The 26680-nt window shown below is 42.5% G+C and overlaps 1 protein-coding gene across 3 annotated transcripts; it reads left to right on the forward strand.

Moving 5' to 3' along the window:
- LOC115131791 (tuftelin-like) lies at positions 1-25787 on the forward strand. Of its 3 annotated transcripts, none has more exons than XM_065020552.1 (10): positions 1-622; positions 3636-6806; positions 10613-11110; positions 11286-11409; positions 11537-13169; positions 13506-14172; positions 19952-20034; positions 20132-20231; positions 20524-20618; positions 25267-25787. In XM_065020552.1, the coding sequence occupies exons 6-9, from the start codon at positions 14128-14130 to the stop codon at positions 20524-20526; spliced, it is 231 nt and encodes a 76-aa protein (XP_064876624.1). In that variant the 5' UTR covers positions 1-622; positions 3636-6806; positions 10613-11110; positions 11286-11409; positions 11537-13169; positions 13506-14127; the 3' UTR covers positions 20527-20618; positions 25267-25787. The 3 variants fall into 3 exon arrangements, 2 of the variants coding, with proteins under 2 accessions (XP_064876624.1, XP_064876622.1); XM_065020550.1 differs by having other exon boundaries at positions 20524-20614; XR_010464349.1 differs by lacking the exons at positions 19952-20034; positions 20132-20231; positions 20524-20618; positions 25267-25787 and having other exon boundaries at positions 6-622; positions 3636-3696; positions 3811-6806; positions 13506-14150.
- Positions 25788-26680: the final 893 nt, after the last annotated feature.

Raw genomic sequence — 26680 nt, forward strand, 5'->3', positions numbered from 1 at the left:
CTGTATATGTCGTTAACAGCTACTTATTTGCCCCAGTATCTGTGCGCTAGAGATGTCGACGCGTTATACACGTTATACTCATCGTTGACATCTCCAACGCACAGATACTGGCGCACTATCCGAGTTATTATTTGCTTATGCTACTGTCTATTTGTTCTTGCCGTTGGTCGGTGTCAGTAAATGATTGCCAAAGGGAATTGTTGAATCGTATTAAATAGCTTCTGCATTTCGCTGAGCCAGCGTTTTTTTGGGATACGCTACCTGTGGCTTTGTGGTACGTTGGCAGCAGTTTTACTTATACTCTGCTTTTCCTGGCCACAGTAATAACCTACAGCGTGGTGATATAAAATGTATTATAGCGCTGTAATTGTATGGATATTAACATGTAGCCTTTCAGCGTACCCTGGACATTTTGTATAATATAATAGTAAACACGGGATATCTCATAGTGTCGGTTTATAGATAGAGAAGTAGGTTGCAGATCTGCAGACAGCATTTCGCAGAGGCAGACTTCGCGATGAAGGACATTTCGAGGGTTATGGTGTAGGGGTTACCGACCGACCATCATCAAAAGCGACTGAACGAAGGAGGCCACGCGAGTCAATGCAATGGAGCCCCAGAGGTAACGTTAACCGGTCATAACTGTGGTTGATTAGGCTAGCCGCTAGCCTAGTCAAACTCAAATACCCAAGTGGGCCAAAATGTAAAACCTGAACAAAGTCACGGGCCAACATTGAACAAATTAACCTTTTAATATGGACCCAAACAAGTTTTGCTTTAACATTGAATATGGAACAAGCATCGCTTATTACCATACAATATATAATTTAATAGTGGAGACATGCAAAATCGAATTTCAAATGAAAAAACACATCAATGACATTCATTTATTAAATAAATAAAATTTAAATAAAAATTGTATGCCTCTTTTCTATTTGCAGCCTTCTGATTTAAATACCAAAATAAACTTTTTCCACTGGCTAATAATTTTACAAATAAAATGATAATAAACCATTCAAGCCCATGCCTTGTAGCAAGAAAAAGTGCATAAAGAAAACGTTAATTATTGCACACTGGTCTAATCTGATGTGCCCAAGCCAGATACCTGGCATCTCTTCTTGGATGCTAGTTCATCAATGTCTGGGCTCAAGCTCTGAGCTGAAGAAATCCTCAGTATCGAGCGAAGATGTTCATCAGTCAGACGTCTCCTGTGAGTTGTTTTGGTCATCTTCATCGAGGAGAAAAGTTGCTCGCATAGATAAGTGCTGCCGAACATGGAGAGCATCTGAGCAGCTTGGGTGCGGAGCTGAGGCATTGTGTCAGGGATGAACCGTGGAAACTGTGCGGCGCCCACAGCATCATACTTTGACTTCAGCGTGTCGTTGCACTGGAGTTCAATCAGCTCCATTTGGATGTTGGTTGGTGCATTTTCCACATCAACTGCGAAGGGATTACTAAGCAGTTCAAACTTGCATTTCTGGGCATCGAAGTCGGCAAATCGCCGGCTAAACTCAGCGGCGAGAACACTGAGTTTTTCAGCAAACTGTGCGCATGGGAACACGGCAGTAGAGATCTGCGCTTTTATGGATTGGCAGCAGGGAAAATGGCAAGGGTTTCCTTGCAGCATCTGATTCCCCCACAGGCAGTTTAGTTTTGAAGGCCCTCACTGCAGCGTACATGTCTGTGATGATGCGCCCCCGCCCCTGAAGCTGCAGGTTCAGCGCATCGAGATGGCTCGAGATGTCACAGAGAAAGGCCAGCTCACACAGGAACTTTTGCTCCCGGAGCTCTGCTGTATCTTTCCCTTTGGTTTCCAGGAATTGACATATTTCCTCACACAGCTCGAAACATCTGTTCAGTACTTTTCCTCTGCTTTTAGCCATCTCACCTCTGTGTGATACGGCACGTCTGCGTATTCCGAACCACACTCCTCCAGAAAAGATTTAAACTGGCGGTGATTTAGACCTTTGGCTCTTATAAAGTTAACTACCTGTGTTACTGTGGTCATAACATGTTCCATCTTTAGGGCTTTGGCACACAGTGCTTCCTGATGTATGATGCAGTGGTAAACAGTTAGCTCACCTGCACAGTTCTCTTCCCGCATCTTCTCCCGAACCATGCCCACCAGTCCACTCTTTTTACGGCACATCGCTGGCGCACCATCTGTCGTTAATCCAACGAGTTTATCCCTCGGCAGCTTTATTTCAGTTACACATTTGGAAACCTCCTCAAATATTTCCTTTCCTGTGGTTGTGCCATGCATTGATTTGAATCCTAATAGCTCCTCCGTAACACACAGATTTGAGTCCACTCCACGGATGAAGACTGACAGCTGAGCAGTATCAGATGCGTCGCAGCTCTCATCCACAGCGAGGGAGAACGCAACAAAATCTTTTCCCTTTTCCATCAGCTGGTCATACAGATTGGTGGCAAGATCACATGTGCGATCAGCTACTGTGTTCCTGCTCAGGCTCACGTTTGAAAATGCTTGTTTTTTCTCTGGGCATACGAGGTCACAAACCTTCATCATGCACTTTTTCATGAACTCTCCCTCATTAAAGGGCCGGGCTGATTTTGCGATCTCTGCTGCCACTATATAACTAGCCTTTACAGCAGCCTCGCTTTGTGATGTGGCTTTTTTAAACATATTCTGTTGTGAAACCAAACTTCTTTTCATCTCCTCTACTTTCTGGCTCCTTTGAGTCATGTCCAGGTCCTTGTATTTGTCATGGTGTTTCGTTTCATAGTGTCGTCTAATGTTGTACTCCTTACTTACAGCCACGTTGACTCCACAAACAAGACAAACAGGTTTGTCTTTTACATATGTAAACAGATATTCTGCTTCCCACTTGTCCAGAAAGCTCCTGTTTTCTGCCTTTCTTTTCGCCATTTTTGGGAAGGGTTAGCTCGCTGACAGTTGTAGCGTCTATGTTGCTATGACTACTGTCACAGAGGAGAGAGCGTTTCTGGGTCCTGTCCTGATTGGCGCGCGAAAACAGCAGAGCATTATGGCATTCGTACTATTAGTGGTGAATGCGCTGTATAATACCGGCGGGCCAGCTCTAGTAGTAATTTGGTATTGTCTCGCGGGCCAAATATAATTACCCCGCGGGCCAAATTTGGCCCACGGGCCAGAGTTTGACACCCATGGGCTAGCGTTAGAAACTGGACAACTTTGTTGCAACTCCAGTCGAAGGTAACTAGCTAATTGCATCTGAAGTGTTTTGTGTAACACCCCCCAGCAAATAAGGTTAGCAAGCAACTCAACTGCAACTAAAATTGCAACACAGTTTATCCGTGTACCCCTGTTATTAGGTATCGTTAGTTACTGTAGTTAGCTCCCACCTCAGACAAGTACTGTAATACATTTTGTTGACAGATTTATTTTTGTAATGTTTTGTTAGCTCCACCTCATTTAGCTAGACTGAAGTTGACATAGCTAATGTTTGCTGATAAATACAAGAATACATATTTGCTGTGTGTGTGTGTGTGTGTGTGTGTGTGTGTGTGTGTGTGTGTGTGTGTGTGTGTGTGTGTGTGTGCGCGTGTTGATAAAGCATACAACAGATAGATTGTTAATGCCAACTGATATATGTGGGTTCAGTTGTCTTAACAAAACGTTTGCTTGTTTTCAGAATGACATCTTCATCCCTGAAAATGTTTTCATCCTGGAGGAGGAGACTGTGCAGGAGGCAGGTGGTACATGCAAATCCATGTTATTTCTAAGGCTATTGTTTATGTCAAGTATATGCAGTGATTCTTGAATATAACTATAGCCAAATAGATTCCTTAATTGTTTTCTACCAAAAGGAAAGAACGGTTAGTACAGCATGCCGAACTGACCCCTGGGTGCCAGAGTGTTCCTGTGCTGTGGTGGAGAAGAGGTCCACCGGGACCATCACTAAAAGCGCTCAGGGCCCAGCTAGATTGCGCTCACGACCATCAGTATACAATCGAGTCCTGCCCCTAGTCGCCACAGATGGAGCTGACGGAGAGTGAGATCAGTGAAGACCATAACTCGCTACATCAACCTGAGAGCTCAGAAACACACTCATCACAGTGCGAGCTAAAATATACTATCGATCACTCTGGGGGAGCGGGATGGTGTTCCGAAAATGGAGAAGGAGCAGGCCATTCAACAGCGAATTCAAAGATACACCCATCCATAAAGGGAATTGGAGGGGAATTGTTTTTCCAAAGATTTTTTTTTACCAGTTTCAATGGATGTGCTTCCTTGTCCTGGTTCTGCTGTTTCGACTCTCTCTTTCAACCTATTATTGCTCAGCTATGAAAAGCCAACTGACATTTGCTCATGAGCTGTTGAACTGTTGCACCCTCTATAACCACTGTGGTTACTATTTTGATGTAAAAAGGGCTTTTGTCTATATATTTGATTGATTGATGTGCTGGATGCTGTGTATTCACTAACTGTCTGAGTGATGGGAAATGTTTATAGTATCTGTAACATATTTTGGTGTGTATATAATGCATTTGAACTTATTTCCCAATTTTATATTATTTATTGACTGGCTATGGCTTTCCAGATTGCCCAACACTGCTATTTGTAAGGTTAATTTTAAGTGCATGTTGTGATTTCTTTAACCATTCCTGAACCTGTGACCAGAAACAAGCTACATAGGGGCAATACCAGAATAAGTAATCTACTGATTCAGTCTCTTCACAACCAAATCTACAGAGCTGAGATTGTTGTATGCCCCATACATAGAGCATTCTGTTGATGGCAATAATTTTATATAATCATTTTAATTGATCCAAAGTGTCGTCAAGTGTGGTTGTTTGTACCAGTTCATAAACCATGTGCCATGGAATTGGTACATTGAAAATCTCCTCCAGTTTTTTTGCAACCTGTATGGCGCAGCTGTCAACATTTTTGTCCTCAGATGAAACTGGTATATTTTTCTATTTATGCCAGTTCCTTTCATCCAATTTGTATCTTTAATATATGGCAGGCAAACAAGTTCCCTACCTTCTCCCTTTTCCACTTGTCTCCTCCATTGTGGTAGTGCTGCAATCAGTTGGTTGTAAATTTGGATTGAGCAGATATTCCCATATATTTTCGATAACTGCATATGTGACATACAGTACTTGTGCATTGATTTTAAGAAAGGCAATGATGTTTATGGTTAGGTACACATTGGTGCAACGACAGTGCTTTTTTCGCGAATGTGCTTGTTAAATCAACACCCGCTTGGCGAAGTAGGCTGTGATTCGATGATAAATTAACAGGCACCGCATCGATTATATGCAACGCAGGACAAGCTTGTTAAACTAGTAATATCATCAACCATGTGTAGTTAATTAGTGATTATGTTAAGATTGATTGTTTTTTATAAGATAAGTTTAATGCTAGCTAGCAACTTACCGTGGCTCCTTGCACTCGCGTAACAGGTAGTCAGCACGCCACGCAGTCTCCTCATGGAGTGCAATGTAATCGGCCATAGTGAAAAAAAATGCAGATTTACCGATTGTTATGAAAACTTGAAAACATCCATAATTAATCGGCCATTCCGATTAATCGGTTGACCTCTAGTATGTACGTACGGTCACTGGGGACGATGTTGTCGGTGCACTTATTGATAAAGCCGTTGACTGAGGCGGTATACTCCTCAATGCAATTGGATGAATCCCAGAACATTTTCAAGTCTATGCTAGCAAAACAGTCCTGTAGAGTAGCATCCGCATCATCTGACCAGTTCTGTATTGAGCGAGTCGTTGGTACTTCCTGCTTTAGCTTTTGCTTGTAAGCAGGAATCAGGGGGATAGAATTATGGTCAGATTTAACAAATGGAGGTTGAGGAAGAGCTTTGTATGAGTCTCTATGTGTGGCGTAAAGGTGGTCTAGATTTTTTTTTCCCTCTGGTTGCACATGTGACATGCTGGTAGAAATTAGGTCAAATGGATTTAAGTTTGCTTGCATTAAAGTCCCCTGCCATTAGGAGCACCGCTTCTGATTGAACATTTTCTTGTTTGCTTATAGCCTTATACAGCTCATTTAGTGCAATTTTAGTGCCAGCGTCGGTTTGAGGTGGTAGATGAAAATGCTCTTGGTAGATAGTGTGGTCTACAGCTTATCATGAGATACTCTAGCTCAGGCAAGTAATATCTCAAGACTACCTTAATATTAGACATCGCTCACCCCGACCCCTCGTCTTACCGGACGAACCTGTTTTGTCCTGCAGATGCACGGAAAACCCAGCCAACTGTATATTATCCGTGTCGTCGTTCTGCCATGATTCGTGAAACACAAGATATTACAGTTTTAATGTCCCGTTGGTAGGACAGTCTTGAATGGAGCTCATCTAGTTTATTCTCCAGTGATTGCACATTGGCCAAAATAATGAATGGTTGAGGCGGGTTACCTACTTGCCGACACATTCTCACATTTTCCGCCCCCTGTATTTCCATATATTCTTCATGTGAATGACAGGGAATTGGACCTTGTCTGGGACCAGCATTATATTCCTCGCTTTAGACTCATTAAAGAAAAATGATTTGTCCAGTTCGAGGTGAGTATTCACTATTCTGATATCCAGAAGCTATTTTAGGTCATAAGAGGCGGTAGCATCAACATTATGAACAAAATAAGTTACAAATAATGCAAAAAAAGGAGCCCGTAAATTGGCAGCCGTTTCCTCCAATTCCATTCCAATCTAAGTATTTCTAGTGTGTGTGTGTATTTTTGATGTAAATTCTTATATGTGTGGTGTCTTTCTCTTTAGGTTCGGTACTGTTTGAAGACTTTGAGGAAACAGATGGTCGCCAGACAAAATAATAACAACAATAAGGTAGCTAAGCCACTCAAGGTGCGTTCACATTGCAAATTAGCCCAGGGCTAAGAGCCTCCTTAGCCCTGTGCTAAGGGAGATTTTAGCGCAGAGCTAAGCGAGTGTTCACACTTGCACATTCTGAAGTGTTCACTGTCTGAAGTGTTCACACTTGCACATTCCTAGAATGCTCACTGTCCAGTCACAAATGTGACACTTTTACTTAATTGACATATGCTTGTGATGCCTGTAATGCATTCTGCATGTAAATTCATACTATTTATTCCTTGAGTGGAGAGAGAACAACTGTGGTCGAGCGAGCAGAGGACAAGTGCAGACCAGCGTGGTGCGCACAAATTAAACTTAAGAGCTTGCGAGTGTGACTTTGAGCAAGCAGAACTGAATTTCCACACGCAGTAAATTAGAAAGCAGAGATGTTTGTTTACCTAAAGAAATTCTTACTACATGTCAAGACTCAGAAATTACTGCATTACTGTGTCCCATCATGGATGTCTTTTCTCCCTGTCACGCCAATTTTTCAGTTTGCTCTCCAAAATACATTTTGCTCTCACAACTGCTTACTATAATTTTATAACGGAAATTCTAGCCAATGAACATAGCCTGTAACAGTCTACTGAAAAACGCAATTGGTCAGGTATTTGGACCAATCACAGCTAGACTGCTCTAACCGGATTTTTGACCATAGAGATGAAAGGGGACAGTGAAAGGTGAACGATGGCTGAGAGAAAGGATAGGTGGCAGCAAGACAGCCCGCCTTGCCGCTTTGTGGACAATGACTCCCATTGTTAGGGTGGAGAAACATGTGTCTTGTCAGTATATCTATAATCTTTGGTACTGTCTTAGCCCGCCGATCTAGTTAGAAAGAAAGGCCTCCTGTTGTGTTGGCTTACGAACAGTGAAGAGTTGTAGCTGTATGCACTGCAGTGTATTTAAATGCCAAAGGATGGGACATGTAGCTGATCAGTGTGAAGAACAGAAAAGATGTGTGGAGGGAAACATGTGTCGTGTCTTTGGCTATGCCGGATTAAGTGATATGACATGTTATCCTATAAAATAACTTCTCCGTAATTAATATTACCTGATTGAGCTAATCATGTAAATGTAATTAACTCGAGAGTCGGGCACCACGAAATAATATTTATAGAGCTGTTTTCTTCCGAATAAACTCTTAAAGACCTAGTAATATTTTACATCAATAGCAGTCAATATTAATCATCACCTTAATTCAGTCTCATCTGAAAGTTGTAAATTATTGGTTATCTTCACGAACCCTGGCTAACAAGTTGAATCAGCAATACAAAATTGGGTTTAATTATTTATTTACTAAATACCTAACTAATCACACAGAATTACACACACACATAATTAATCATAACTTGATTACAAATTACGTCATAAAGGAAAACGTCCCTAGCGGGCGGAGCAGATATGACAGCTTGTTACACAAAAGAAAAGGGGCTGGGTTTGAGTGAAAGAGCGGGAAGACTGAGTAACAAAGGAAGAAGCTGTGCTATCGTAAATACAGTGTCTTATGCATTCTGAATTACTGCCCATTTGGAAAAGGAAAATGCAATAAATATTTACTCTGAACTGCGCTTCAGTAGGTTGTTGGTAGATGGAAGCCGTGTTGCCAAACCGAGTCCTTTGAAGAATGTCTCTGGTGGTAAATTGGAAAACGTTTTAGTAACGTTGTTGTGTGATAGGCGGGATACTCTGTCTGTTACTTCCTAACCCTCGTTTGCAGCTGCTGTTGCTAACTCAACGGCTAGGAGGTACACTTCTGTAGTGAATAAGAGTTCAAAGTTCATACCATTCGCAACCAAGGCTCACGCTGATGTTGGCTTCGTTCTGTAGTTATTATTATCTGAACCATTCTGACATCGGACCGTCATCCTCACATCCTCGGAACAGGAGGTTACATTTTCGTCAAGGCTTTATATAGTGGAGCGAGAAGGGTGTGTCTGAAAAGTTTTATAACCCCTGTCTCTTCACAGGGGCGGGCCACTGATTGAGCAGAGCCCTAACCTTATGAAAACCCAAATCTCACATTTTAGAAGCTAAAATCACATTTCATCCCATCACAAATCATTTCATATTCAAACATTTAAATTGAACAACAATTCCATGTAAATCCGATCTTGTCATTGACTGACATCATATTCATTAAGTACCACCGCATATGTTCAATTGGTCGGATTACCAGAATATAGTTCATTTCCCCCCACCCTCTGATGTTCCCAGAATCTCTATGTTAACCAAGGGGTGTGCAAATGTAACATCAGTAGGGTAGAGAGAGGAAAAATTTGGACTCATTTTTCAATATCGAAACTAGTTAACCAACTAGCTAGCTAATCAATTATGATTTTGAAATTGAAGTCGGGGGTTATAATGTGATTGGCATGAGGTTGTAAGTAACAAAAAACATTCCCAGGACATTGACATATCTGATATGGGCAGAAAGCTTACATTCTTGTTAATTTAACTGCACTGTCCAATTTACAGCAGCTTTTACAGTGAAATAATACCATGCTATTGTTTGAGGAGAGTGCAAAATTATGAACTTGAAAAGTTATTAATAAACAAATTAGGCACACTTGGGCAGTCTTGATACAACAATTTTTTTACAGAAATGCAATGGTTCATTGGATCAGTCTAAAATTTTGCAAATACACTGCTGTCAGCTAATGGCCAAAATCTAAATTGCACCTGGGCTGGAATAATACATTATGACCTTTTCGCTTGTATTTCAAAGATGATGGTACAAAAAATGTTTGTTTTTTTCTTTGTATTATCTTTTACCAGATCTAAAAGGTTATATTCTCCTACATTCTTTTCCCATTTCCACAAACGTTAAAGTGTTTCCTTTCAAATGGTATCAAGAATATGCATATCCTTGCTTCGGGTCCTGAGCTACAGGCAGTTAGATTTGGGTATGTCATTGTATGCGAAAATTGGAGGGAAAAAAAGGGTCTGATCCTTAAGAGGTGTTATTAAAGCAGGCTATTGATGAGTCAAGCTAGGTGAACGTCAGGTAGCTAGGAAGCTAACTAGATAATGTTAGATAGCGATCTATTGTTTAGCCATGTGGTTTAACCAAAGCTGCTGTCTATCGGTTAGAAAGATGTTTCTGTATTGAATGTATGTGATAGTCATTGCTAAACAATATGAGTAGTGTAGGTAAGGTGAACCTATAGGAGGATAGTTCCCCACGAGCTGGGCTGGGCATGAACTGACAGCATACTGTTCAGTACTGAGCCATGCTGACTGACAAGTGGCATGGATAGGTACAGGGTAATTCCATGGTAACGGAGTGATGCGGAGACTAAGATTTTTCACTTTAAAATGCATGTCAGACAAACCGATGATGCAAATTGTTAAAAGTAGTCCATGTGCATAGAGTTGTATTGTTTGTTTCACTCTGAAATCATTGGTTTCTTTTTTACATAATCTGAGATCAGCATCACTCTGTTACAGTGGAATTGCCCTATAGCTCAGCTCAGTCCAGTCCCACATCTTGTTATCACCTATTTGGCTATATGATTAACCATAGTTGCCTCTTTGGATACAGCCAGAGCAGTCTTAAAATAGACTGTTGCCTTGAATGAATCATTAAAATGTTAAAACATTTAAACTCCAATTGAACTCTGTGACATTTCCTGACATCTTATTTTTCTCTCTCTCACTCTCTCACTCACTCACTCTCTCACTCACTCACTCACTCACTCACTCACTCACTCACTCACTCACTCACTCACTCACTCACTCACTCACTCACTCACTCACTCACACACACCAATTGTTCTCAGGAGACAGGTCAGTGTGTGTAGAGGGAACACATTTGAGCAGGTGGAGTCAGGCTTCTACTTAATCTCCCTGGCCACTACACCAATGAGGCTGAGGACCTCAAGTTTGGACCAGTGGGGGCCACCAACTCATCGTATGCCTATCACAACTTGGCACATATGTATCGTTCCACCTTCCTCAAACTCTAGTGCCATGCTTTTGATGACCATTTTACCAATGTCTATGGATTGTACAAGGATTTTATGTCGGGACTTCCAACTCCACACTAAATCTAATTCCATCTCCTGTATTGTTCTGCCCTCTCTATAGATTATGCTAACTCCCCACTGTAAGAACCTGGAGATTTTCACTGGTTCTGAGGGAGGTGACGTGGCCACAAACAGTGCATGGGACACCTTCCAGCACTACCTCTGTCTAGAGAACAGCCAGAGAGGGTGGTCAAGACATCTGCCGTAACTTCATCTTTAGTGTGTCAGCTCTGCTGTACCTGGGAGCTAAAGGTATGGCACAGCACTGCCAACAGTCATGTATGCTTAAACATACTAGTATGCTAATTTATCTGTTTTTTAAAGCGGCATTCAGCAGTTGAAACAATAAGAAGTATACTCCCCGCCCCTGTTTGATAAAAAACTGAGGGATGGGGCTGGAGAAATGTAACCACTCTCAAATTCATAGACAGAGCTATGGATGCAAGAACTGATCATCACGCCTCCTAAAACACCATTGGAGGAGACGACCCAAGGTTCCTCGCCTTAGACCTCCTCCGATGGGTTTCGAGATGGATGCAAGTGGAGAGGAAGTGAGGAGTTGAGCAGAGATCAATTGTGACAGAGCTCATGTCATCGTTTTAGTTGGAATTTTATGTTGAAGGATACATTCATTCTGTTTGCACTTATATCTTGGTTTTACCTGTGCTCTTTCCACAGATGGCTCTGGCTTGCTGATGTCATATGATCTGATGAGATTCCCTATGTGATTTGACTCCTGTATCACTGACTGTATTAAAAAAGAAAAACATCCAATGACAAATAAAAATTATTTGGGATTCTGTAATTGATAGTCGATGGTGTCAAATCCAATTCAAAAGCATGAGATGGCACGCGCGAGCAAACACTGAGTTAAGAGAGAAGAAATGTGGTCCAGCGAGGAGAGGATGGGTCCCCTGCACAGGCCAGTCAAGAGTGCAATTTAAACTTGCAAGTGTGACTTTGAGCAAGCAAAACATCATTGTCACACATAAAAATACATCTTAAACAGTACATACTATGTTAATAAATGTCTTATTACTTGTAACATAGGTTTGCTTGTAAGAGAGAGAATGTTGCTCGCATGTTGTTTGTCTGTTAGCCCAAGGCTTTGGAATACAAGTGTGAATCCTTAGCCCAGGGTTAAATCATAGTCCAGCCAGGGTTAACAATGCTTGTGTGAACACAGGCTAAGCTAGCCCAGGTCGAGTCTAGCCTGGGGCTAAGAACAATGCAGTGTGAAATGGCCTTCAGAGGCTCATCTCAAGCTCTTTCTAATACTCAAATGCAAACAATCCAGCATCGTCAGTATTTGTATCTGTTTTACTCCACTAGCCCCTTCACTCTGCCTCAGTTTCCAGCCAATGTTTACATAGTCACCCTGCCTACCAACCAAACAATTGTCACCAATCATAACATTGTTGGGACAGAGTCATACACAAATGTAATACCATATTTGCATGTCAACACCCTCTAACTTTCGTTATCTAAAATGTTGTGGTTTTTGTTTTGCATCAGTTTCACATGAGTGCTTTTTATATAAAGAAAGTATTAAATTACTGTGGAGACAATTTGAACATGAACTGAAAATTACATTTATATTCAAACTATAAAAGAATTTGCCAAGTCATAGGAAAGCATATGTGTCCACTCACCACATCACTCTGTTCTGTGAAAAGACTGTAGTGATACAGACCAAATATATCGCGAGATCTCGCACGCAACACACACACACCTTAGCACAACATATCCAATTTCCCACCACATTATCTCAGGCTCAGTGCAGCACATCATAACGTCCTGTAAAAAGACACCAGACATCCATTACCTAGATAGTGGGAAAAACAATACATTCTAAGGGAATAAACATCTACACAGACAGTAACTTAAGTCTATGACCTGTCTGTGTATGCTAGAGTCCTGTTACACTGGCCTCCATTCTAAAAAGGTGTCATGTTAAAGAAAACGATACATATATTGTTACATATATGATCTTCTACCGGGAAAACCAGTGTGTATTCAGCTGACAGACACATGACATTCACCTGACGCACCAACCTATTTAGGTGACCTTTTACCTCAGGCAATTACGGAAACACTTATTTGCAAATGGTATGCAAATAGTATGTCAGCACCTAGCACTCTCTATCTGTTTGTTTACTCTATGTCCAGGTTCATTGAGCTTGCTTTTTCTCTCTCGCACATGTCAGGGAGAATTCAAAGGGCAGTGCTAAGTATGGGAGGTGAGCAAGCGCCTGAATGCTCAGCTGAAAGAGTCTGAGAAGAGACACCAGGAGGAAAGGACTGAATGCAGGTCAATGTTCACCAGATGATGAAGAATATTCATCCCCCTCTTTCTCTCTTTTTCATCTCCCATCCTTTTTTTACTCAACTTGTCTACTGTCTCATCGGTCTCCCTCTTTCTTTTCCCCATCCCTCTCTCTCTATCATCCTCTATCGTTTTGTTCGTTCGTTCAACTGTTATTCAGTGTCATCTCAGAACACAGTCATTAGTTCCAGTGTCATCATGATGCATATGTGTTGCATAATATTACATCCCAGTCCACAATTGAATATGCACTGATTAAGACATTTGAACTATTTCCTGACCATTACTGTAACTAAATGTAATTGGGAACTCCCCCTGCAGACTGAAAGTGGTGAGTTCAGCTGGCGTCTTGACAAGCAGTCGAAGCACCTGCAGCGAGTGGAGGGGTAGGCGGAGGAGCGAGGTCACAGGTTGGAGGAGTTGGAGCGGCTGCTGGGGGGCATGGAGCTGGAGGGTGTTGTCCTGAAGGACAAAATGGCCGACAGCGAGGCTGAACTGCTGCAGCTGAGAGCAGCCAAGGAGGGGGGGCAGGAGAAAAAGCAGAGGTGAGGAGGATCTGTCGGCAAAATGACTACAAATCAGTCATACAACTGAAACGTAGACTGTCTGCACATAGTATCTCATATACAACTCTACATGAGTATACAACAATACAGTCCTCAGCAACAGACGTTGAAACATTGCTACTCAAGCCTACAACGTTCATGAATTGCCATACTTATAAATCCAAAGTTTGAAAAGAGTATACAGCATATTTTTTAAGATACTAAAAAGGATACGGTATACTCCCTTTAAAATTTGGACCCATAAATATGGCAAGTTCATACACAGTGTAGATATGATGGTAATTCTGTTTATGTAACCACTGGGTTGTGGTGTGAGAACTGAGGAGCTGGAGAAGGAGCTGACTGTCCTGAAGGAGAAGATCCATCATCTGGACGACATGCTGAAGAGCCAGCAGAGGAAGGTCTGCCACATGATCCAACAGGTGAGCACACACACACACTCGGATGCACGTACACACATGCGGCAGATACACACACACATACAGTGCATTCTGAAAGTATTCAGACCCTTTGACTTTTTCCACATTTTGTTACGTTACAGCCTTATTGTAAAATTGATTACATTTCCCCCTGCATCAATCAATCATTGCTGTTCTGGTTAGTGTTTATTGGCTTATTTCACTGTAGAGCCTCTAGCCCTGCTCATTATACCTTATCCAACCTTTCAGTTCCACCACCCACACATGCAATGACATCACCAGGATTCAATGATGTTTCTAGAGACAATATCTCTCTAATCATCACTCAATACCTAGGTTTACCTCCACTGTATTCACATCCTACCATACCTTTGTCTGTACATTATACCTTAAAGCTATTTTATCGCCCCCAGAAACCTGCTTTTACTCTCTGTTCCGGACGTTCTAAACGACCAATTCTCATAGCTTTTAGCCGTACCCTTATCCTACTCTGTTCCTCTGGTGATATAGAGGTGAATCCATGCCCTGCAGTGCCTAGCTCCACTCCTATACCCGAGGAGCTCTCTTTTGATGACTTCTGTAACCGTAATAGCCTTGGTTTCATGCATGTTAACATTAGAAGCCTCCTCCCTAAGCTTGTTTTATTCACTGCTTTAGCACACTCTGCCAACCCGGATGTTCTAGCCGTGTCTGAATCCTGGCTTAGGAAGACCACCAAAAATTCTGAAATCTCCATTCCGAACTACAACATTTTCAGACTAGATAGAACGGCCAAAGGGGGCGGTGTTGCAATCTACTGCAGAGAGAGCCTGCAGAGTTCTGTCCTACTATCCAGGTCTGTACCCAAACAATTTGAACTTCTACTTTTAAAAACCCACCTCTCTAAAAACAAGTCTCTCACTGTTGCCACCTGCTATAGACCACCCTCTGCCCCCAGCTATGCTCTGGACACCATATGTGAACTGATTGCCCCCCATCTATCTTCAGAGCTCGTGCTGCTAGGCGACCTAAACTGGAACATGCTTAACACCCCAGCCATCCTACAATCTCACACAAATTATCAATGAACCTACCAGGTACCACCCCAAAGCCGTAAACACGGGCACCCTCATATATATCATCCTAACCAACTTGCCCTCTAAATACACCTCTGCTGTTTTCAACCAAGACCTCAGCGATCACTGCCTCATTGCCTGCATCCGTAATGGGTCAGCGGTCAAATGACCTCCACTCATCACTGTCAAATGCTCCCTGAAACACTTCAGCGAGCAGGCCTTTCTAATCGACCTGGCCGGGGTATCCTGGAAGGACATTGACCTCATCCTGTCAGTAGAGGATGGTTATTTTTTTAAATGCCTTCCTCACCATCTTAAATAAGCATGCCACATTCAAGAAATTTTGAACCAGGAACAGGTATAGCCCTGGTTCTCTCCAGACCTGACTGCCCTTAACCAACACAAAAACATCCTATGGCGTTCTGCATTAGCATCAAACAGCCCCCGTGATATGCAACTTTTCAGGGAAGCTAGAAACCAATACACACAGGCAGTTAGAAAAGCCAAGGCTAGCTTTTTCAAGCAGAAATTTGCTTCCTGCAACACAAACTCAAAAAAGTTCTGGGACTCTGTAAAGTCCTTGGAGAATAGGAACACCTCCTCCCAGCTGCCCACTGCACTGAGAATAGGAAACACTGTCGCTACCGATAAATCCACTATAATTGAGAATTTCAATCAGCATTTTTCTACGTCTGACCATGCTTTCCACCTGGCTACCCCTACCTCGGTCAACAGCACTGCACCCCCACAGCAACTCGCCCAAGCCTTCCCCATTTCTCCTTCTCCCAAATCCAGTCAGCTGATGTCCTGAAAGAGCTGCAAAATCTGGACCCCTACAAATCAGCCGGGCTAGACAATCTGGACCCTTTCTTTCTAAAACAAAATTGTTGCAACCCCTATTACTAGCCTGTTCAACCTCTCTTTCGTGTCGTCTGAGATTCCCAAAGATTGGAAAGCAGCTGCGGTCATCCCCCTCTTCAAAGGGGGGGGGACACTCTTGACCCAAACTGCTACAGACCTATATCTATCCTACCCTGCCTTTCTAAGGTCTTCGAAAGCCAAGTCAACAAACAGATTACCGACCATTTCAAATCCCACCATACCTTCTCCGCTATGCAATCTGGTTTCAGAGCTGGTCATGGGTGCACCTCAGCCACGCTCAAGGTCCTAAAGGATATCTTACATTTACATTTTACATTTAAGTCATTTAGCAGACGCTCTTATCCAGAGCGACTTACAAATTGGTGCGTTCACCTTAAGACATCCAGTGGAACAGCCACTTTACAATAGTGCATCTAAATCTTTTAAGGGGGGGGGGGGGGGAAAGGATTACTTTATCCTATCCTAGGTATTCCTGAAAGAGGTGGGGTTTCAGGTGTCTCCGGAAGGTGGTGATTGACTCCGCTGTCCTGGCGTCGTGAGGGAGTTTGTTCCACCATTGGGGGCCAGAGCAGCGAACAGTTTTGACTGGGCTGAGCGGGAACTGTACTTCCTCAGTGGTAGGGAGGCGAGCAGATCTTAACCGCCATCGATAAGAAACAATACTGTGCAGCCGTATTCATTGACCTGGCCAAGGCTTTCGACTCTGTCAATCACCACATCCTCATCGACAGACTCGATAGCCTTGGTTTCTCAAATGATTGCCTCGCCTGGTTCACCAACTATTTCTCTGATAGAGTTCAGTGTGTCAAATCGGAGGGCCTGTTGTCCGGGCCTCTGACAGTCTCTATGGGGGTGCCACAGGGTTAAATTCTTGGACCGACTCTCTTCTCTGTATACATCAATGATGTCGCTCTTGCTACTGGTGAGACTCTGATCCACCTCTACGCAGACGACACCATTCGGTGTACTTCTGGCCCTTCTTTGGACTCTGTGTTAACAACCCTCCAGACAAGCTTCAATGCCATACAACTCTCCTTCCGTGGCCTCCAATTGCTCTTAAATACAAGTAAAACTAAATGCATGCTCTTCAACCGATCGCTGCCTGCACCTGCCCGCCCGTCCAACATCACTACTCTGGACGGTTCTGTCTTAGAATTTGTGGACAACTACAAATACCTAGGTGTCTGGTTAGACTGTAAACTCTCCTTCCAGACTCACATCAAACATCTCCAATCCAAAGTTAAATCTAGAATTGGCTTCCTATTTCGCAACAAAGCCTCCTTCACTCATGCTGCCAAACATACCCTTGTAAACCTGACCATCCTACCGATCCTCGACTTCGGCAACGTCATTTACAAAATAGCCTCCAATACCCTCCTCAATAAATTGGATGCAGTCTATCACAGTGCCATCCGTTTTGTCACCAAAGCCCCATATACTACCCACCACTGCGACCTGTACCCTCTCGTTGGCTGGCCCTCGCTTCATACTCGTCGCCAAACCCACTGACTCCAGGTCATCTACAAGACCCTGCTAGTCCCCCCTTATCTCACCTCGCTGGTCACCATAGCAGCACCCACCTGTAGCACGCGCTCCAGCAGGTATATCTCTCTGGTCACCCCCAAAACCAATTCTTACTTTGGCCGCCTCGCCTTCCAATTCTCTGCTGCCAATGACTGGAACAAACTGCAAAAATCTCTGAAACTGGAAACACTTATCCCCCTCACTAGCTTTAAGCACCAGCTGTCAGAGTAGCTCACAGATTACTGCACCTGTACATAGCCCATCTATAATTTAGCCCAAACAACTACCTCTCTCCCTACTGTATTTATTTTGCTCCTTTGCACCCCCATTATTTCTATCTCTACTTTGCCTGTCCACGACCATTCTCTTGCCTATTCCCTTTGGATTTATTAAACATCTTAAACTCCAAATCTACCATTCCAGTGTTTATTTAATAAAATGTTTTATTATTTATTATAGTATAGTATTTACTTCGCCACCATGGCCTTTTTTTGCCTTTACCTCCCTTATCTCACCTCATTTGCTCACATTGTATATAGACACATTTTCTACTGTATCATTCATTGACTGTATGTTTGTTTTACTCCATGTGTAACTCTGTGTTGTTGTTCGTGTCGAACTGCTTTGCTTTATCTTGGCCAGGTCGCAATTGTAAATGAGAACTTGTTCTCAACTTGCCTACCTTGTTAAATAAAGGTGAAATAAATCAAAAAACTTTTAAAAATCTACTCACAATACCCCATAATGACAAAGCAAAAACAGGTTAAGAAATGTTTGTAATTTTATTAAAAATAAAAAACTGAAATATGACATCACTGTTCAGACACTTTACCCTTTGTCATTATGGGGTATTGTGTGTAGATTGTAGAGGATAAAAAACAAAAACAATTTTAGAACAGTAACAAAATGTGGAAAAAGTCAAGGTCTCTGAATACTTTCCGAAGGCACTATACAATACAGACACACAAACCCTGCATGCTTTGCAGCCATCAATAGGGAAATGATATTGAGATGGAGGGAGTAGAGGGTTCCTAATTGCTTTGGTTTGTAAAGGTGGTAGGGGAGTTACTGTAATCCACGCAAAACTGTTTGCTGAAACAGAATACTCATCATGAATAAGTGATGATATAGCCTCTTCTGTGAAAGTTACAGTGAATGTTAGTTTTCCTCTGCAGTATCTATAGTGGAAAGAAAAAGTATGTGAACCCTTTGTAAATACTGTACCTGGATTTCTGCATAAATTGGTCAAAACATTTGATCTGATCTTCATCTAGGTCACAACAATAGACACAGTCTGCTTAAACTAATAACAAACAATTATACGTTTTCTTGTCTTTATTGAACACACCACATAAACATTCACAGTGTAGGGTGGGAAAAGTATGTGAACCCTTGGATTTAATAACTGGTTGACCCTCCTTTGGCAGCAATAACCTCAACCATCTTCTGTAGTTGCGGATCAGACCTGCACAACGGTCAGGAGGAATTTTGGACCATTCGTCTTTACAAAACTGTTTCAGCTCAGCAATATTCTTGAGATGTCTGGTGTGAACTGCTTTCTTGAGGTCATGCCACAGCATCTCAAACGGGTTGAGGTCAGGACTCTGACTGGGCCACTCCAGAAGGCACATTTTCTTCTGTTTATTTACGTCTGTGTTTTGGGTTGTTGTCCTGTTGCGTCACCCAACTTCTGTTGAGCCTCAATTGACGGACAGATAGCCTCCTGTAAAATGTCTTAATAAACTTGGGAATTCATTTTTCTGGCGATGATAGCAAGCTGTCCACGCCGAGGCAGCAAAGCAGCCCCAAACCATGATGCTCCCTCCACCATACTTTACAGTTGGGATGAGATTTTGATGTTGGCGTGCTGTGCCATTTTTTCTCCACACATAGTGTTGTGTTTCTTCCAAACAACTCAACTGTAGTTTCATCCTACCACAGACTATTTTTGCCAGTAGCACTGGAATATCCAGGTGCAAGGGGAGGCCCCGTGGTTGTAACCTTATGCCTGTCCACGACCATTCTCTTGCCTATTCCCTTTGGATTTATTAAACATCTTAAACTCCAACCATCTGCCTCCTGTGTCTGCATTTGGGTCTCGCCTAGTGTCATGATACCTACACTGTGAATGTTTAAATGATGTATTCAATACAGACAAGAAATACAATTTCTGTTATTTGTTTAAGCACGCTATGTTTGTCTGTTGTGACTTAGATCGGATCAAATTTGATGACTCATTTTTGCAGAAATCCAGGTAACTCCAAAGTGTTCACATAATTTTGTTGCCACTATACGAGTATTCTGTTTTGTGAGTGTTACAGCTGCAGAACTCACGGACAGTGATCCAGGAGAGAGATCAGGTGATCAGGGATCCAGAGGAGAAGGTGATTTTCTGGAAGCTGAGGTCCGTACTCATACAGCTATCTGTGTTGTGGTGCGTGTGCATGTTTTTGAGGGATAGGGGTCCCTCTCTCTTTGAGTGACTTTTCACCCCTCTCCAGAACACAGAGATGCGTGACCAGATGGGAGTACTTCCTGGAGGGTCAGAAGCCCACCTCTCTGCCCACCAAAGAATGGAAACCCAAACCCCATCATCTACAGGTGACAACACCATCTTCCTGTCTCCTATCTCTATGGGGCCGATTTCCCTGACACAGATTAAACCTATTCCTTAGTCCTGTGCTAGGCCTAATCTGTGTCTGGAAAACTGGCTCATAATAGTTCTTCACATGTGACTCACCTGTCTTGACATTGAGTCAGTGTGTGACGGTTATTTTCATGAACAACAGCAATGCAGTATACTTTTTGAGGATAGAAACGAGGGCCAAGGAAGTGGAAGAAAATCTATGTCCACCTTGTGTTTTACGGTATATTTCTGCTTTTTTGCCCACAGTAAGGTGATAAAACCTTCAACAACGCAAGGCAACAAGTCACTTCCTTTAATCAGTCATTGAGGTCAAGGCTTGGGAGCGGGAGAGAGAATAGTATGTGAGTAGTCTGTCTACGAATGTACAGTGTATTCGGAAAGTATTCCGACCACTTGACTTTTTCCAAATGTTGTTACGTTACAGCTAAAATGTATTAAATTGTTTTATTTCCTCATCAATCTACACACAATACCTCATAATGACAACGCAAAAACATGTTTTGATGTTTGCAAATTCATTATTATTATTTTTAAATATCACAAGTATTCAGACCCTTTACTCAGTACTTTGTTGAAGCACTTTTGGCAGCGATTACAGCCTCAAGTCTTCAAGCTCTGTCAAGTTGGATGGGAAGCATCTCTGCACAGCTATTTTCAGGTCTCTCCAGAGATGTTTGATCAGGTTCAAGTTGGGGCTCTGGCTGGGCCACTCAAGGACATTCAGAAACGTGTCCTGAACCCACTCCTGCATTGTCTTGGATTGTGTGCTTAGGGTTGTTGTCCTGTTGGAAGGTGAACCTTCACCCCAGTCTGAGGTCCTGAGCACTCTGGAGCAGGTTTTAATCAAGGATCTCTGTACTTTGTTCCGTTCATCTTTCCCTCGATCCTGACAGCATGATGCTGCCACCACCATGCTTCAGCGTAGGAATGGAATTGGCTAGGTGATGAGCGGTGCCTGCTTTCCTCCAGACGTGATGCTTTCTTATGGTCTAAAAGTCCTTTAGGTGCTTTCTGGAAAGTTCCAAGTGGGCTGTCATGTGCCTTTTACTGAGGAGTGGCTTCCATCTTGTCACGTTCGCTGGAATAAATATCGGACCAAGCTGCAGCGTGATATGGTTTCCACATATTATTTATTAGAAACTAACAAAAACAATAAACAAATAAAAAACGAAACAAACAACGAACCGTAACTAAGAGGTGTAACATACACTAACTCAAAACAATATCCCACCAAACACAGGTGGAAAAATGCTACTTAAATATGATCCCCAATTAGAGACGACGATAGCCAGCTGCCTCTTGGGAATCATACCAAAAACCAACATAGAAAACAAAACTAGAACCCCACATAGAAAATATAAACTAGAAACCGCCCAGTCACGCCCTGACCTACTCCACCATAGAAAATAAGGACTCTATGGTCAGGATGTGACACATCTGGCCACTCTACCATAAAGGCCTGATTGGAGGAGTGCTGCAGAGATGGTTATCCTTCTGGAAGGTTCTCCCATGTACTCTGGAGCTCTGTCAGAGTGACCATCGGGTTCTTGGTCACCTCCCTGACCAAAGCCCTTCTCCCCCGATTAGTACCCTTCCCCAGGTCTGTGCTTCGACACAATCCTGCCTCTGAGCTCTACGGACAATTCCTTCGACCTCATGGCTTGGTTTTTGCTATGACATGCACTGTCAACTGTGGTATCTTCCATAGACAGGTGTGTGCCTTTCCAAATCATGTCCAATCAATTGATTGGCGTCGACCTGTGGTAAATTCAAGTTGTAGAAACGTCTCAAGGATGATCAATGGAAACATGATGCACCTGAGCTCAATTTCGAGTCTCATAGCAAAGGGTCTGAATAGTTATGTAAATGTATTTCTGTTTAAGAAATACAGTGCCTTGCGAAAGCATTCGGCCCCCTTGAACTTTGCGACCTTTTGCCACATTTCAGGCTTCAAACATAAAGATATAAAACTGTATTTTTTTGTGAAGAATCAACAACAAGTGGGACACAATCATGAAGTGGAACGACATTTATTGGATATTTCAAACTTTTTTAACAAATCAAAAACTGAAAAATTGGGCGTGCGAAATTTTAAAAAAAAATTGGGCGTGCGCAATGTGGAAAAAGCTACGGGATCTGAATACTTTCCGAATGCACTGTATATAGCCACCTCCTAGCGTTGATGCTGATATGTGTTGGTTCATTGTGGTTTGGTGCCTGATATACACTAGATTAACCCCATGGTAAAAAAGCACTCCATTTGCAGGAACATTCCCAGTTCGATCATTACTTCCTTGCTTGAGGCATAACTGTATTTGAGACTGTTTTATGTGCGATTTATTGTCTCTCTCAACTTTTCTCAAGCTGTATCTAGAATTGGGAATTTGGCCAATACATGTACAGTGGGGCAAAAAAGTATTTAGTCAGCCACCAATTTTGCAAGTTCTCCCACTTAAAAAGATGAGAGAATTAATTGTAATTTTCATCATAGGTACACTTCAACTATGACAGACAAAATTAGATATTCTTTCTCCAGAAAATTCACATTGTAGGATTTATTTGCAAATTATGGTGGAAAATAAGTATTTGGTCAATAACAAAAGTTTATCTCAATACTTTGTTATATACCCTTTGTTGGCAATGACAGAGGTCAAACGTTTTCTGTAAGTCTTCACAAGGTTTTCACACACTGTTGCTGGTATTTTGGCCCATTCCTCCATGCAGATCTCCTCTAGAGCAGTGATGTTTGGGGGCTGTTGCTGGGCAACACGGACTTTCAACTCCCTCCAAAGATTTTCTATGGGGTTGAGATCTGGAGACTGGCTAGGCCACTCCAGGACCTTGAAATTCTTCTTACGAAGCCACGCCTTCGTTGCCCGGGCGGTGTGTTTGGGATCATTTTCATGCTGAAAGACCCAGCCACGTTTCATCTTCAATGCCCTTATTGATGGAAGGAGGTTTTCACTCAAAATCTCATGATACATGGCCCCATTCATTCTTTCCTTTATACGGACCAGTCATCCTGGTCCCTTTGCAGAAAAACAGCCCCAAAGCATGATGTTTCCACCCCCATGCTTCACAGTAGGTATGGTGTTCTTTGGATACAACTCAGAATTCTTTGTCCTCCAAACACGACGAGTTGAGTTTTTAACAAAAAGTTATATTTTGTTTCATCTGACCATATGACATTCTCCCAATCTTCTTCTGGATCATCCAAATGCTCTCTAGCAAACTTCAGACGGGCCTGGACATGTACTGGCAGGGTGAAGGTTCACCTTCCAACAGGACAACGACCCTAAGCACACAGCCAAGACAAAGCCGGAGCGGCCCAGCCAGAGCCCGGACTTCAACGCGATCATACATCTCTGGAGAGACCTGAAAATAGCTGTGCAGTGACGCTCCCCATTCAACCTGATAGAGCTTGGGAGGATCTGCAGAGAAGAATGGGAGAAACTCCCCAAATACAGGTGTGCCAAGTTTGTAGCGTCATACCAAAAAAGACTTGAGGCTGTAATTGCTGCCAAAGGTTCTTCAACAAAGTACTGAGTAAAGGGTCTGAATACTTATGTATATGCTATTTCATTATAAATTATATTTCATTTAAAACTATTTTTTTAAATAAATTACCAAACATTTCTAAAAAACAGTTTTTTGCTCTTCATTATGTGGTATTGTGTGTAGATTGTTGAGGGGGAAAAACAATTTAATCCATTTTAGAATAAGGCTGTAACGTAACAAAATGTGGAAAAAGTCAAAAGATCTGAATACTTTATGAATGCACTATAATAGCTCCAGGGTGCCTATAATTTGTCCATACCATTTGTCTCTATTTTCTGCATTAAAATTGTGAACTTAAAAAAATAAAATAGGTTCTTCCTTGCTGAAAATCCAAGAATAATGTGTCATACTGATTGATCACCCGGCATACTATACTTTATAAGCCCCTTTCCTTGAATAAATGCAGTGGACCAAATTGCTCCCCAACATGCTAATGCCATCTAGTGGAAGAATCAAAACACACCAATGGTGTATTCCATTTGGTCCCATTCCATGTTATAATCAGAACACAAGAGCACATCACTACATAATTGAAAGAAACATAATTGAAATAAATCATGAAATTCATATAAATGTATTTTCTTAATCTATACAAATAATTATTCAACACAAATATATACACACATGTGAAGTTGACAATTCACTCTCCACTGGGATTCTCTGCCTCAAAACCCATTACAGAGGCTGAGTCACTGGTGCTCTTCCATATCGTCCCTAGGCGGGGTGCATCACTTGAGTGGGTTGAGTCACTGATGTGATTTTCCTGTCCGGGTTGGCGCCGCTCCTGGGTTCGTGCCATGGGGGAGATCTTTGTGGGCTATACTCGGCCTTGTCTCAGGATAGTAAGTTGGTGGTTGAAGATATCCCTCTAGTGGTGTAGGGGCTGTGCTTTGGCAAAGTGGGTGGGGTTATACCCTGCCTGTTTGGCCCTGTCCGGGGGTATCGTTGGATGGGGCCACAGTGTCTCCCAACCCCTCCTGTCTCAGCCTTCAGTATTTATGCTGCAATAGTTTGTGTCGGGGGGCTAGGGTCAGTCTATGTTAGCTTTACGCCTCACCCTGGGGATTATTAGGTGACCGTGATGGTTTGAGGGCCAAATTGGGAATTTAGCCAGGACACCGGGGTTAACACCCCTACTCTTACGATAAGTGCCATGGGATCTTTAATGACCTCAGAGAGTCAGGACACCCGTTTAACGTCCCTTCTGAAAGACGGCACCCTACACAGGGCAGTGTCCCCAATCACTGCCATGGGGCATTGGAATTTTTTTTTAGACCAGAGGAAAGAGTGCCTCCTACTGGCCCTCCAACACCAAATCCAGTGTCATGTGTGAATTTAAGTATGCCTGCTCTAATTCTCTCTCTTTTTCTTTCTATCTATCTCTCTCTCACTCTCACTCTCACTCTCACTCTCACTCTCTTTCTCTCGGAGGACCTGAGCCCTCGGACTATGCCTCAGGACTACCTGACCTGATGACTCCATGCTGCCCCCAGTCCACCTGGTCGTGCTGCTGCTCCAGTTTCAACTGTTCTGCCTGCGGCTATGGAACCCTGACCTGTTCACGTGATACCTTGTCCCAGACCTGCTACTTTCAACTCTCTAGAGACATCAGGAGTAGACTGACATTTACTCCTGAGGTGCTGACTTGTTGCACCCTCTACAACCACTTATTATTTGACCCTGCTGGTCATCTATGAACATATAACATCAAGGCCATGTTCTGTTATAATCTCCACCCGGCACAGACAGAAGAGGACTGGCCACCCCTCATAGCCTGGTTCCTCTCTAGGTTTCTTCCTAGGATCCGGCCTTTCTATGGAGCTTTTCCTAGCCACTGTGCTTCTACACCTGCATTGCTTGCTGTTTGGGGTTTTAGGCTCTGTTTATGTGCAGCAAATTGTGACATTAGGTGATGTAAAAATGGCTTTATAAATAAAAAAAACATTGATTGATTGATGGCTACATGCAGCTCTTGATTTGATCTCACAACAAGCGCATCTACTCGACCACAGCTGTAAACACAGTCCAGTTCCAAGTAAATGGCACAGATCCATATATGGCAATAGTCTATCTGCATATAGGCCTACAACAAAATCTCTTGCATAGTACGTTTTGTTTCAGTATGTTGCATTGAAAGTGGCTAATATTGCGTTGCTTCTGTCACAATTTCCACAGTAAAGGGAAACGTTGACAGTGTTAACTAAGAAGGAAAACTCTAGAAAGTTGAATGAAGTTAAATCTAAGAGCAGAAAAAGTTTGTAATCTGAAAATGTGATTCATATTATCACATAGGCAGGAGGCCTATATATTATCATATTTGTGTTCTGCTGTGGCCTACGTTGATTTTATTTAAAGCTATATTCCGATATTTGTTCTATTCCTACTTTGATGCCTTAAAAATTATATGAAATTCGGGTATTGTAAGCCCCACAGCTGAGTATGTATGCATATGGCGTTTACTCTGCAGTGTCATCTAAAAATGTTGCTGAACATTGATGTCTAGAAAATGAGGCAATAAGAAATTCGGACTTGTAAGCCTTGTAGGCATTCTGCAGTGACGTCTAAAATTATTTGAATGAATTAGCACCTTGGAGAGTGCTGTCCGTTTCACCACCATGTATAGTAGGCTACTTTCCACTACGTTGTGTTTGACACTTTTTTTTCTCAATGTGTTCCGGTACCTGAGCACTGATTAACACATGTAATGTGTCCCCAATAGGTTTACAAGATAATTACAATCTAGTCTTAATAGCATTCAGGGCGACTGGCATGCCAATGAGGATTTTTTAGATAAGATTGAGGTTACCTGGCACACTCCTTAGACACACCATCACTGTCACTGTAG

The sequence above is a fragment of the Oncorhynchus nerka genome, linkage group LG7 (assembly GCF_034236695.1).
Source record: "Oncorhynchus nerka isolate Pitt River linkage group LG7, Oner_Uvic_2.0, whole genome shotgun sequence".
Taxonomy (NCBI): domain Eukaryota; kingdom Metazoa; phylum Chordata; class Actinopteri; order Salmoniformes; family Salmonidae; genus Oncorhynchus; species Oncorhynchus nerka.